The following is a 13,148-nucleotide window of genomic DNA, read 5'->3' on the forward strand; positions in this document are numbered from 1 at the left end:
ACCTTCAACTGGCTTTTCAAGGCTGAAGAGTGGCTATAAAATATTTTTTTGACTCAGTGTGGCTGCAGATCTATATGGAAGTAGATGTTTGTTCCATTTTCTTGATATTTTTATATGATTTTACACTTGTCAGTTAATGCCAGCCAACTCCCTTTAGAAATCAAAGAATTGACAAAATAGCATAGAAATTTTTAAGTCATCGAAGGTAAAGAAATAGCAAGGATTTAAGGGCTGACTGGGCTGAGGCAAGGGCTGCTGTGCAGGACTGGAACCCTGCCCATGCAGGAATACCTGCTCTCTTGCCTACTTTTTGTCTTTCTCTTGTGTTGGTTAAGTAATCCTGATTAGAATAGGGAGAGGAATAGTGGACGTAAGGTTTTGATCTTTTGCTATATGATTAGATAGATTGACTACTGAAAAGCTGACAAGCATTTTGTGAAACACAGTAATTATGAAATAATTTTCCCTACAACTTTTCAGATGAATGAGGTAGAAGCTACCATGCTTTGAATATGTGCAAGTTAAACAATTATAAAGTGCACACTGTATGAGTGTTCATTTACCTCACTTATCCCTTTCAGCTAGTTAATTATGCACTCAATAAACTAAGGTGGATATTCTCTTATTCAACCAAATAGGGATCCTAGTAGGTGTCTGGTGTTGTTGAAGATGCTAGTTACAGAAATGCCCTCTATTCATAGAAACCTTTTAGTCTGATGGAATAATTATAAAATTATATCAATTTCCCTGCATTTTTTTTTGCTGTGATTGATTGAATTATTCAAAGACAATACAGAACCTCCTCATCCTCCATTGGAGGGCACATGGAGATACAGAAAGTGAAAACTATTTGTGTGTGTGTGTGTGTGTGTGTGTGTGGAGAGAGAGAGAGAGAGAGAGAGAGAGAGAGAGAGAGAAAGAGAAAGAGACAGAGAGAGAGGTTGACAATGTCCCAAGAATGGCATTTAACTCCTTTGACTATATACAAAATAAGACCAAAGGGTGTACCATGATCTCATAATGTGTAGTAGATCCAACAGGAATCCTTTGGGTCTTCTCATGTTGTACAGTCAGTACTTGGGGTTCAGAAGGTGTCAAGAGCAGTAAATGAATTATGGTCTTTGAACTGTGTGGATTCAGGGACGATGCCCCTCCTGGAAACTCTAGGGGCCTAAGATGCCAATTTGAGACTACAGAGCTTCTTTAGTGATAACCTGTTCAAAGGGAAATTCCATACTAACCATGGATTTATCAGTTCATGACCTAGGTTCAAATACCAGCTGCCTAGGGGAAGAGAATTAGGGGTATAAGCTGATAGTTCTAATTGGGCTGTTTATATTCAAAATTTCAGTTTTGTTTTTCTTGAAGAAACTTTCTCACAATGTTCCTTTTGCTGTTTAAACCTATATAATGAATTTGCTGAGCCTGCTCATGGTCACTATTTATCTATCAATGTACAGTGATCTACCAGGCCCCAGTTTTTTCTCTATTTGTGTATCTGTTTGTCTTTTATCCATATCCTCACCACCCAGTATGGAAACTTGAATTAATTCTAGTGCAGGGTATAGCAGAAGGCAGAAGAGAGAAGTGGTTACAGAAAGACACAGTCTTCTTGGCAAGGTTTTATAGTTTTAAGAGGGAGACATATGCTGTAAAGCAGAAAATAAGAGGGGAATGGCTTTTGAGGGGTGAGAGAAAGGTGGAAGTGAAGATGGGGAGAACAGGATAGGTGAAGGACTTAACTGAATTTTTGACATGAGTGTAGCTCCAGACTCTATTGAAACAAATTAGCATGGTTCTGTCTACTCATGGTGTTTGGGAAATAGAAAATAATTGACCACCTGTAGGTGCTCATTCCCTTGACTACAGTGTGAACTCCAGGGGGCTAGGACTTTGTTTTTCCATTTGTTTATCTACTGGATTTGTTCTCAGCTCTATCCCATGTCCTAAAATAGTATCTTGTACATACATAGTAGACACAAGGTAAGTGTGTTGCCTGAATGGATGTGGAACTAGTCAGTGCCCTACATAGTAACTGTGGCATTTGGGTTTCTACGCTTCTGATGTTTTCTGTAACACTTGGATTTACTGTCAAAGAAAGCCAAACAAAGGGATTTTTGAAATGCTTTGCCTTACTATATTCACATTTGTTTTTCTGGTTGATTCGTTCAGGATGGCTTGCTCTTTTTTTGACTACATATCTTAAAAACATGGGAAATTTTCTAGGCAATGAAAACTTAGGAAATAAAAAGGCTTTTACTGATCATTTCTGAAGCAGTTTCTACATAGATATTAATAAGGGAAGCGCATTAAGAACTGTAGACAAATGCACATTGACAGTTTGCCCAAGCATTGTGAATTTGGGTTATTGCTAGTGATTGAACCCAAGACTTCACGCATGCTAAATACCCCCACTTGCACTGACCTACATCCCCAGACATACCCAGTCATTTGTGTGTCTTTACACTGGGGGAGGAAGAATAACAAATGAATTAAGAATTTTCTGAACCCCAGTTTACCACACTCTCAATAGTCCAGTGATTCAGAGTTTCCACAGTTAATAAACAAAGTGAATGGTACATATCACCTCAGCCTCTGGCAGCCCTGGTTTCATTTGTTAAAGATCAGGCGCTACAGGCCAAGAAAGATGAGATCATTCTAGATGTGAGTGCTGTGGGGCAGTTGCGCTGGGACTTTCGTATTTCATGTCACCTATGCAATCATAGGATCAACCTCCCTGGGTATCAGTATGTGAGGGCACATAGCTGTTGGCTTTGATCCTGTGCTTGGAATAGATACTGATTCCACTGTAGAACACATCTTGATGTGCCTAGCAATTCAAAAGAGGGACTGGCATACACACCAGAGTTCTGAATGCCTGAAGCCAGACTGTTGTGTGCATTTCTGTGCCCCTGCAGTACCCCTGCCCTTAGTTCTCTTCCTCCACCTAATTCTTCCTAATAGATTCACCTCTTATGTTTAGGATAATAATCAGCCTAAAATTGACTTCCTGGGTCTTAGCACAGTCAACACCGCCATAATCACCCTCTTCTACTCTGATTGTTTACTACCTTCAGTAATACACTTAATTGGATTGAAGCATACTTATATCCATTTTCTGACTGTGCATCTCCCAAGGATGTCCATATTACAGGAATGTCACCAATACACACAGAACATTTTCCAGTCAATTAATCAGATACTTAACAAAGCAATGAATCATCTACCCTGGTTTTTTTAATTGGTAAGATATTTTTCTTAAATGTGAAGAACAAGTGATTTTTTTTTTTATACTCTGGAGTACTTTGCTCCACTCTTTGATTTCTACTGAAGATATATTAGTTTTCATTCTGACTAGATTTTAAAAGTGAGAACACTACTGCTGATCAATCTCCAAATCAGTGTTCATTAATGGAGTCTAACTTGACTGGGAAGCAGGTGAGGGGATTTGAAGAGGCTGATCATTAAACATGATTCAGAAACTGTTTTAAAAGGAGTAAGAGTAATGTAGAATATTCATAAAAAAATGCTACTTGTTTTGTGGTCTGAACATGAAATATGTCATTTCCCCCAAAGAGATTAGGGGTTTCAAGATATTTGAGGGATCTCGGACATTTTTTTTAATAGGTCCTGACTAGACTTCTATTAATCAATGATATTTTACATTAAGATTTGGTGCTTGTTATCTATCTTCAATTTCATCAACCTTTCCTAAATGCACTCAGTGTAGACCCTATACCTATGGAACTCTTTATAAAGTAAAATAATAAATCAGTATATTTTTGTGTTTACAGTGGGATCATGAACCCTGGCCTTAATGCCATCGTGGGACCCTCAGTTTCAGGCAATACTTTGTGAGTACAAAAGAAGGTGTAAGTAAGCCTTTTTGGCTGCGTTTAGCATGCTTTTTTTAAAAATTCACATGCTTTGGTTGTGCATGGTGGTGCTCTCCTGTAATCCCAGCAGGTTGGAAGGATGAGGCAGGAGGATCATGTGTTCAAACCATCCTCAGCAAAAGCGAGGTGCTAACCAACTCAGTGAGTTGCTGTCTCTAAATTAAATACAAAAGATGACTGCAAATGTGACCCAGTGGTCAAGTACTACTGAATTCAATCCCTGGTACCCGGCCCCCATCCCACAAAAAAATCACGTGAATTTGTTGTGCATTTCCTGTCTGATGCTAGGTACTATGGATAAAATCAATTAAGACTAGCATATAGTTTTAATCCAAGGACCAGGAAGTCTTATTAAATTCAGCTTTAACAACATGGCATGATGAAGTGATCACAATATAGCAGTCCATCATATTATGAACTAATGTGGAAAGAAGATAAGGGAATAATGTTAAAAGTGAACAGAAGGAACTGAAGTTCTCAGGGAGATCATGCATCAGAGATAAAGGAGACTGTTGCCTGGGTTGGGACCATGAAGGGGAGGGTCACTGGGAGTCTATATTGGATAAGCCAATAATATCTTGCTTTAATGATTTTGGAATGTCTTATAGCACATGAAGAAAAGAATGCTAAGAATTTCTATGTGTGCATGCACATACACAAACACACACATATGTTAAACCATAGAATTTTTTGACTAGTTCAATTTTTAACTTGAACAGAATCTGGATTCTGAGGAGGTGAGAGATGTGGCCTTTGTAGGAAGGAAAAATCTCTGAACATGTGTGTCCTTTTATAGGTTGTTAGATATATTGGCTGCAAGGAAGGATCCAAGTGGTATATCTGGAGATGTTTGGGTACATGAAGTACCTGAGGATTCCAATATACCACATAATACAGGGTATGTGGTACAGGTAAGTATTAGTGATTTTGCCTTTTAGGTTTCCCCTGTTTCTGTATGTGCAAGAGACTGGGCTTATAGTTTTGCATGCTTCCAATTGAAGATACTCAGTACCAACTTTATTTATACCACCTTTACATAATCTCCTTTAAGACTGAGGTAGGAGTCAAAAGGAGAGGCAGAAAGAACCTGGAATATAGACTTTTAGGCAGTGGTATCAATTCTAGTTTTTATATCATTTCCAAAACCATCTACTGTTGTCTTTTTGGCCCTTCATTCACCTCTCTTCTTCTCCTAAAGGATGACTTTAGCAACGCCTCATAGAAAGCATTTTGTAAATGTCTAGAAGTTATCATAATTATGTGTGCTCCACCTGAGTATGCAAATAGCTTCCCTTGGGCTCTAAAGCTATCTGTATAGAATTTCTGAAATCGTTAGTGTTGAAACTTTACAATAACTAGAACTTTCCTTTGGGTTTATTTTACTTATTTATTTATTTTTTTTAGTTGTTGATGAATCTTTATTTTATTTATTTATACGTGGTACTGAGAGTCGAACCCCATGTCTCACACATGCTAGGCGAGCACTCTACACTGAGCCACAACCACAGCCCTGGTTTTATTATTTTCATATTTTAAGTTACATACACAGAAGTGATGGTCTTAGAAAAACTCAGTGTTTCTCAATGAAATCACATTTGCCTTCAGGATGATGTTGTGATGGACACACTGTCCGTGAGAGAAAACTTATGGTTCTCAGCAGCTCTTCGGCTTCCAACAACTATGACAAAACAGGAAAAGAAGGAGAGGATCAACAACATCATTAAAGAGTTAGGTCTGGAGGAAGTGGCAGATTCCAAGGTAATGTGTAAAATCTTATAGAGTCATAACCAGGAAAGAGGAGCTCAGAAGTTTCCTAATGTGCATGGTGTCAAAACTGGCTGCTTTCTGTAGTGATGAGAAAGGTAACTAGTTACATAGTATGAAGAGGGAAATATGTGGGGAACAATCTTAACTGTGGTTTAGTCCTGGAGAAGGAATAGGTCTATGTGGAGAGAGCCGCTCACATGGCCGTTTCCATGGTCCTCCCACCCCCATTGTTCAAGACACAGGTTGTTTGATGTCTTTTCACTGACTTTACTTGTTCTTCTTTTTCCTCTTTTAGCTGCTCTTCTCCAACTCTTCCTCCAAGAAATATTGTTACAGGTTTTTTGAGGTATACTTCTGGATTTCATAAATGAAAAGAATCCAAGTATTCTTTTTTTAATTGTTTTTTTTTTAGTTATATGTAACACTGGATTCATTTTGACATAATTATAAAAGCAGAGAATATAATTTGTTCTGGTTCATTCCCAGGTACTTCCCTTTTCATCCCCTCACTCCTTCCTCTGTTCCTAATCCTCTACTCTACTGATATGTCTATTTACTTACAGCATTTTTAACATTATTTCTTGTGGGTGTTTGTGTGTATATATATTCATATATGTACATAAAAATGTTTGGTAATATTCATTCCATTGCCTTTCCTTATCTAATTTTCCCTCCCTTCACTTCATTCCACTTTGTCGACTCCACTGAATTTTTCTATATTTTTATCCCCTCATCCTTTATTCTGAATTAGCTTCCACATATCAGAGAAAATAATCAACCCTTGTCTTTTTGGGGGGTTGGCTTGTTTCACTTAGCACACGATATTCTCCAGCTCCATCCATTTACTGGCAAATGACACAAAGTTGTTCTCTTTATAGCTGAGAAATACTCCATTATATATATATATATATATATATATATATATATATATATATATATATATATATATATATATATACTATTTTTTCTTTACCCATTAATTGTTAAAGGGTATTAGTGATTTCCAGGTATTAGCAATTTTGCCTTTTAGGTTTCCCCTGTTTCTGTATGGGCAAGAGCCTGGGCTTATGGTTTCATTCTATAACTTGGCTATTGTGAATCATCTGCTATAAACATTGCTGTGCATCACAGTAATATGAGGATTTTATTTTTTTATATGTAACAGAGTGAGATAGCTGATATATGGTGGTTCTATTCTTAGTTTGTTTGAGAAATCTCCATACTCCAGAGTGGTTGAACTAATTTGGAGTTCCACCAACAATGTATGAGCACACCTTTTTCCCCATATCATTGCCAACATTTATTGTTATGTTTATTCTTGATAATCACCTTTCTGACTAGAATGAGATGAAATCTCTGTGTAGTATTAATATGCATTTCCCCAACTGCTACAGATATTGAACATTCTTTTCATGTATTATTTCTTTTGAGAAGTGTCTATTTAATTCTTTTGCCCATTTAATGATTGGTTCATTTGTTTATTTGGTGTTAAGTTTTTTTTGGGTTATTTGTATTTTCTGGAAATTAATGCCCTATCTGAGAAATAGGTAAGAAATATTTTCTTCCTTTCTGAGGCTCTCTCTTCAAATTCTTAGTTCTTGGTTGTGCAGAAACTTTTAAATATGATGCCATCCCACTTACTGATGTTGAGTTTATTTCCTGTGCTCTAGGAGTCTTAATAAGAAAGAGGTTTTCTGTGCCAATATGTTGGAGTGTTGGGCCATCATTTTGTTCTAGCAAGCGCAGGGTTTCTAATCTAACACCTAGGTGTTTGATCCACTTTGAATTGAGATCTGTGCAGGGCAAGAGGTAGGATCTAAATTTAATTCTACTCCTTATGGATTTCCAGTCTTCTTGGTGCCATTTGTTGAAGAGATTGTCTTTTTTTCCAATATATGTTTATGGCATCTTTTTCTAGTATGGGATACCTGTATTTCTGTGGCTTTGTCTGTGTCTCTCCTATTCCATGGGTCTTCATATCTGTTTTTGTTACAAGCCATGTATAAATTATGATAAATTTTGTGTTTGTTTGAGCCAGCATAAGGCAGGGAAGCTGCTTTTCTTGGAACTCCTGGGTGAAATTCCTTGGTTGGAGAAAGCCCAGATCATGCTGGTGCCCTGCCTTAGCTCACAGCCATAGGATCAAACACAGCCCTCAGGAGGTGGGCGTAACCACCTAAGTACCAAACTACCTGTTTTCCGCACACACTTATCCTGTTTTTCCTGATGAAATTATTTACTATGCCCTTTGGTCTTTACCACTATACATAAAGTAAGCACAGGTTTTTCTCTTTATTAGGGTAAGACCCCATCAGGTGTGTTCCACCCATCACAGCCACACTTTGAAAATATATATAATTCTTACCTCTTGTTTTTATTTCTTTAATATTACTTTCCTAGCTTTTATTTCCAGCTGGTCCACACCTCTCATAGTTACCCACTCCCTCCCCATGCAGGTTGTGAGTGAGATGTTTTGGTGCACGTAACATGCTGTTTTTGTTTCTATAGCTCTGAAGTATTTTTTAAGGTCCAATATTGTGATACCTCCTGCTTTGCTTTTCTCGCTCAGGATTTCTTGGGCTATTTTGGGTCTCTTATTTTTCCAAATGAATTTTATAACTGCCTTTTATAATTCTTTGAAGAGTGTCAGTGAAATTTTGATGAGAATTTCAGTGAATCTGAACAGTGCTTTTGGTAGAATGGCCATTTTGACAATATTAGTTTTGCTTATCCAAGAACATGGAAGGTCTTTCCATTTTCTTTTTTCTTTGACATATCATACCTTTGAATCAAATGGGGTATAATTTGTCATTTTTCTGAGATCTTCTTCAATTTCTTTCTTTAGTGTTCTGTAATTTTCATTGTAGAGGTTCTTTTTTTTAAAGAAAGAGTGAGAGAGAATGAGAGAGAGGGAGAGAGAGAGAGAGAGAGAGAGAGAGAGAGAGAGAGAGAATTTTAATATTTAATTTTTTAGTATTTGGCGGACACAACATCTTTGTCTGTATGTGGTGCTGAGGATCGAACCTGGGCCACACGCATGCCAGGTGAGCGCTCTACCGCTTGAGCCACATCCCCAGCCCCGTAGAGGTTCTTTTGTCTCTTTTTTCAGATTGATTTTTGAAGCTATTGTGAATGTGTTGTTTTCCTAATTGCTTTTTTAGCCAATTTATCATTGGATTATAGGAATATGGTTAATTCATGGATGCTGATTTGTATCCTGCTATTTTGCTGAATTCATATATGAACTCTTGAAGTCTTCTGCTAGAGTTATTTGGATCTTCTAAATATAGTATTATGACATCCTTAAACAGAGATAATTTGAGCTCTTCTTTCATATTTGCATGTCTTCAATTTCCTTCTCTTGCCTGATTGCTCTGGTTTGAATTTCAAGGTCTATGTTGAATAGGAGTGGGGAAAGAGGGCATGTTTTGTTCCTGTTTATAGAGGAAATGCTTTCAGATTGTCTTCATTTAATATAATGTTGGCCTTAGGTTGCTCACATATAACTACAGATAGAAAAATTTATCTCAACATTATAAAAGCTATATGTCAATATCTTTAAGATTTTATAGTTCATTGTAGTAGAAATTTTCAAAATAGTTTCTGATGATTCTATGGATTCAGTAGCATATAGGTTGATATTTCCTTTTTCATCTCAAATATTATTTGCGTTTTTCCCCTTTTAATTTAGTTTGGCTAAATATTTATCCTTTCCAAAACCAACTCTGTTTCATTGATCTTTTGAAAATTTTTGAATTCGCAATTTTATTGGTTTCTGCTCTCACTTTAATTATGTCCTATCATCTAATGATTTGGGCATTGGTTTGTTGGTTCTTGTTTTCCTAGGGGCTTGTGATGTAATTTTAGATTATTTATTTGTTACCTTTCTATTCTGTTAATGTATTAGCTCAATGCTATGAACATTCCTTTTAGAGCTGTCTTCATACCGTCACAGAGAATTTGATATATTTTATCACTCTTCTCATTTACTTCTCAAATTTTTAATTTTCCCCCAAGTTATTCTTCTATCCATTCATCTTCAAAGGTGTATTATTTTATCTGCTGGTGTTAGAGTGGTTTCTGCTTTTTACCTTATTATTGATTTCCAATTCATTCTGTTGTGTTATAGTAAAATTCAAAATATTAACTCTATTTTATTGCATTTGAAAAGATTTGGTTTGTGACTGAAAAGGTGGTCTGTTTCAGAAAATTTCCCATGTGCTCTAGTGAGGAAGGTGAATTCAGTCATTGATGGATAAAATATTCTGTTGATGTCTTGTAGGTTCATGTATTAATGGTATTTTTTAGTTCTCTACAGAACTAGAATCTTTACTTAGCTTATGTTTGGTTGATCTATCCAGTGTTGAAAGAGGAAATTTAAAGTCACTCAGTATCATTGTATTGTGGTCAATTTGATTCTTAATATTGCTAAGGGTTTGTTTCATGTATGTAGATGCTCTGTTGTTTGAGGCATTGATGTTTTCAATCATTATCTTGTTGATATATGATTCCCTTTAGTAGTATGAAGTAATTTTCTTTGTCTTTTCTGATTAATTTTGTCTTAACATCTACTTTATCTGATATTGAAATAGTTATGGTTGATTGTTCATGGTTATACTTTAATGATATAGCTTTTCCCATTCTTTTACCTTATGTCTATGGATATATTTGCCTCTGAGGTGAGTCTCTTGCAGACAACTATTGTTGGGTATTGTTCTTTAATCTAGTCTGCCAATCTGTCATTTGATTGAAGATTTTAGACTATTTACATTCAATGTTGTTATTGAGAGATGGTTTATAATTCCAAACATTTCATCTATTTCTAATGTTTAAAGCAGACTTGTTTTCCTTTAATTGACTTTTATTTCAGGGACTTCATTTCTATGTTTCTTTTCATTTTCACTCTTCATTTCTTCTTTATGGAAAATTTCATTGAATATGTCTTATAATGCAGGCTTACTAGTTATGAATTCTTTTGTTTCTGTTTTTCATGAAATATTTTTATTTCATCTTTAATTCTGAAGCTTAATTATGCTGGGTATAGAAATTCTTGGTTGACACCATTTTCTTTCAGAACCTTGTTTATAGTACTCCAAAATCTCCTGGATTTTAGATTCTGACTTGAGAAATCAGTTGAAATCTGTTTTGGTTTAGTTCTAAATGTGACCAGTCCTTTTTTATTGTAGCTTTTACAATTCTATCCTTACTCTATAAGCTAGGCATTTTCATTATAATGTTTCTTGGTGTGAATGTATTGTGATTTTGTATACATGGGTTCCTATATGTCTCTTTGATTTGAATTTCTCTCATTCCTAAGGGTTGGAAAATTTTCTAATATCATTTCATTGAAAAAATTGTGCATGCCTTTAGCTTATATTTCAGAGCCTTCATCTATCCCAATAAATACTAAATTTGGTGTTTTAGTGATATCTCATATTTTTTGAATTTTCTATTCATTCTTAACATCTTAACATTGAATTTTCTATTCATTCTTAATATCTTTTCTTTATGCAATCTTTATTCAAGATTATATGTTTTGTTTTCAAGACCTAAAGATTTATCTTCAAAGTGATATAATCCATTCATGTTGCTTTCCATTGAGCTCTTAGTTTGGTTTCTGAGTCTTTCACTTCTAAGATACCTATTTGGTTCCCTTTTAGAATTTCTTTATTTTTATTGAAGTAATCTTTCACTTTCTGTATTTTTTCTCTGATTTCACTTTTTTACCTTTTTAGGTTATATAATATTTTATCCTTTAACTTTCTGATTTTTTTTTCTGACATATTCTTTATGGTAGTGTCTATGGAGTCAGTTGTTGAAATATTAGGGACTTTGGGATGATTTTTTTCATAGCATTTCTATGCCTGCACATCTCTTGGTATAGTTCTTACTTCTTTTTTAAGAGAATGACTACTTGTGAGTTTTTTTTTTTTCTTAAGAACCCTGGGATGATTTCCTATTCAGATGCTAATTTTTTTGTCAATGTGTGACCTCTGCTGATCCTAATATCAACACCAGTTTCAAGGATGCCACTGAACCCTATTTACTATAACCACTCCAGAGCCAAGGCTTGTATTATTCAACCTTATAAGAAAGAAAAGCTTGTTGCTATTTTTCTTCACAGTTTCCCAAATACATATGTAAATCTTTAAAAGTGTTCTGGAATAGCTCCAATAATAGTTATTAAATTTAGTACAATTACTGTAACCATAAATGAGGGATTGGTGGGGAGTTGGGGAATATAGGCCCTAAAGGATTGGAAAAGAGAAAAATTAAGAGAGAGAAAAGATAATTTGCAGTAAAGTACAAAGGTAAAATTGATGGATAGTTGGTATGTGAGGTAGTAGCAGATAATGCAAGAGAATGAATCAGGGGTAAGAGGAACAAGTATAAACTAGAGATATGAAAACAAAGATAAGAAGATTTATTCTTATAATACTTTAAATCATTAGATGAAATACATTCAAATGGATTGAAGGTACAATGTTAGTTATTGGGGTTAAAACACTCATTCATGCTAAAGAGTTATGTAAATGATCATAGTTGATGTTAGAATTATTCATAGTAAACCATGCCAAGGTGAAGGAAAATCTTGTTAAATTTTGGTTCGGATATCAATGGGGCTTGGACAAGTAGCAGATAAACATCATTTTTTTTTTTTTTTTTTTTTGCTGTGGATCTCTCTTGAGTTACTATGGCACAGGAGCCATCTTTCACCCCCTTTTGTTGTTGTTGTTGTGGAGTGATTGGGGCTGCTTTTTAAACTGATTTTATCTTTCTAGGAAGACACTTTCTTTTACTCTTACTTATTTCCAAGCAGGCACTTTAGTGAGTTGCTTGCTTGGATTTCCAGGGGAAATGTACAAAGGTAATTGTTGGCTTCTTAGAATCATATAATCTCATTGATTTAAGTAATTTAGTTTTTAGCTCTTTATGATATTTTTACATAACAAAAATGTAGACAAATAGTCTGATTACTCAAATGATATGTTGGATAACCTAACAATGAATTACTGCCTCTATAGGGTAGTACTAGTCCCTTCAATGGTCATTTATATCCCTTTTCTCCCACAGTAACCTAAGGAAATGAGCACATATCTTACCTTACTGATACCATTATTGAACAAATGGAACAAGGTCTCTATATTATGAACAGCTAATGTTTATATTTATTAATATGTCCCTAATTATTCCCAAAAGCCTTTTTCTCTGCTTATAATAATTATAGAAAATAATATATTTCATTGTGCCATACTTATACATTTATATAATACTTTGATCAGGTACCCAAATGTCTTTTAAAGATCAGTTCTTTATAGAAACCATTCAAGGGTTATGTGTTTTCTACTTCCTACCTCCCCTAAATCTTCTTTATCCCCTCCCCACAAATTTACTGGGTGCAAATATTGTGCCACTCGCCTTGTGAAATATCCCCTGTTCTGGATTTTTCTGAAAAGATGAGTGAGCAATTCTTAGGTAAGTTAC

At 35.3% G+C, this 13,148-nt stretch overlaps 1 protein-coding gene across 1 annotated transcript in view; it reads left to right on the plus strand.

The window, feature by feature from the left end:
• The window catches only part of LOC114079142 (broad substrate specificity ATP-binding cassette transporter ABCG2-like), a 54,394-nt gene that overhangs the window by 5,468 nt on the left and 35,778 nt on the right, over positions 1-13,148 (plus strand). The window contains exons 3-5 of the mRNA XM_071614833.1: positions 3,795-3,854; positions 4,693-4,807; positions 5,502-5,654. Of these exons, the coding sequence (XP_071470934.1) occupies positions 3,795-3,854; positions 4,693-4,807; positions 5,502-5,654 (328 nt within the window). The remainder of the gene's footprint in view (positions 1-3,794; positions 3,855-4,692; positions 4,808-5,501; positions 5,655-13,148) is intronic.

This window comes from Marmota flaviventris, chromosome 7 (genome assembly GCF_047511675.1).
Source record: "Marmota flaviventris isolate mMarFla1 chromosome 7, mMarFla1.hap1, whole genome shotgun sequence".
In the NCBI taxonomy this organism is placed as follows: domain Eukaryota; kingdom Metazoa; phylum Chordata; class Mammalia; order Rodentia; family Sciuridae; genus Marmota; species Marmota flaviventris.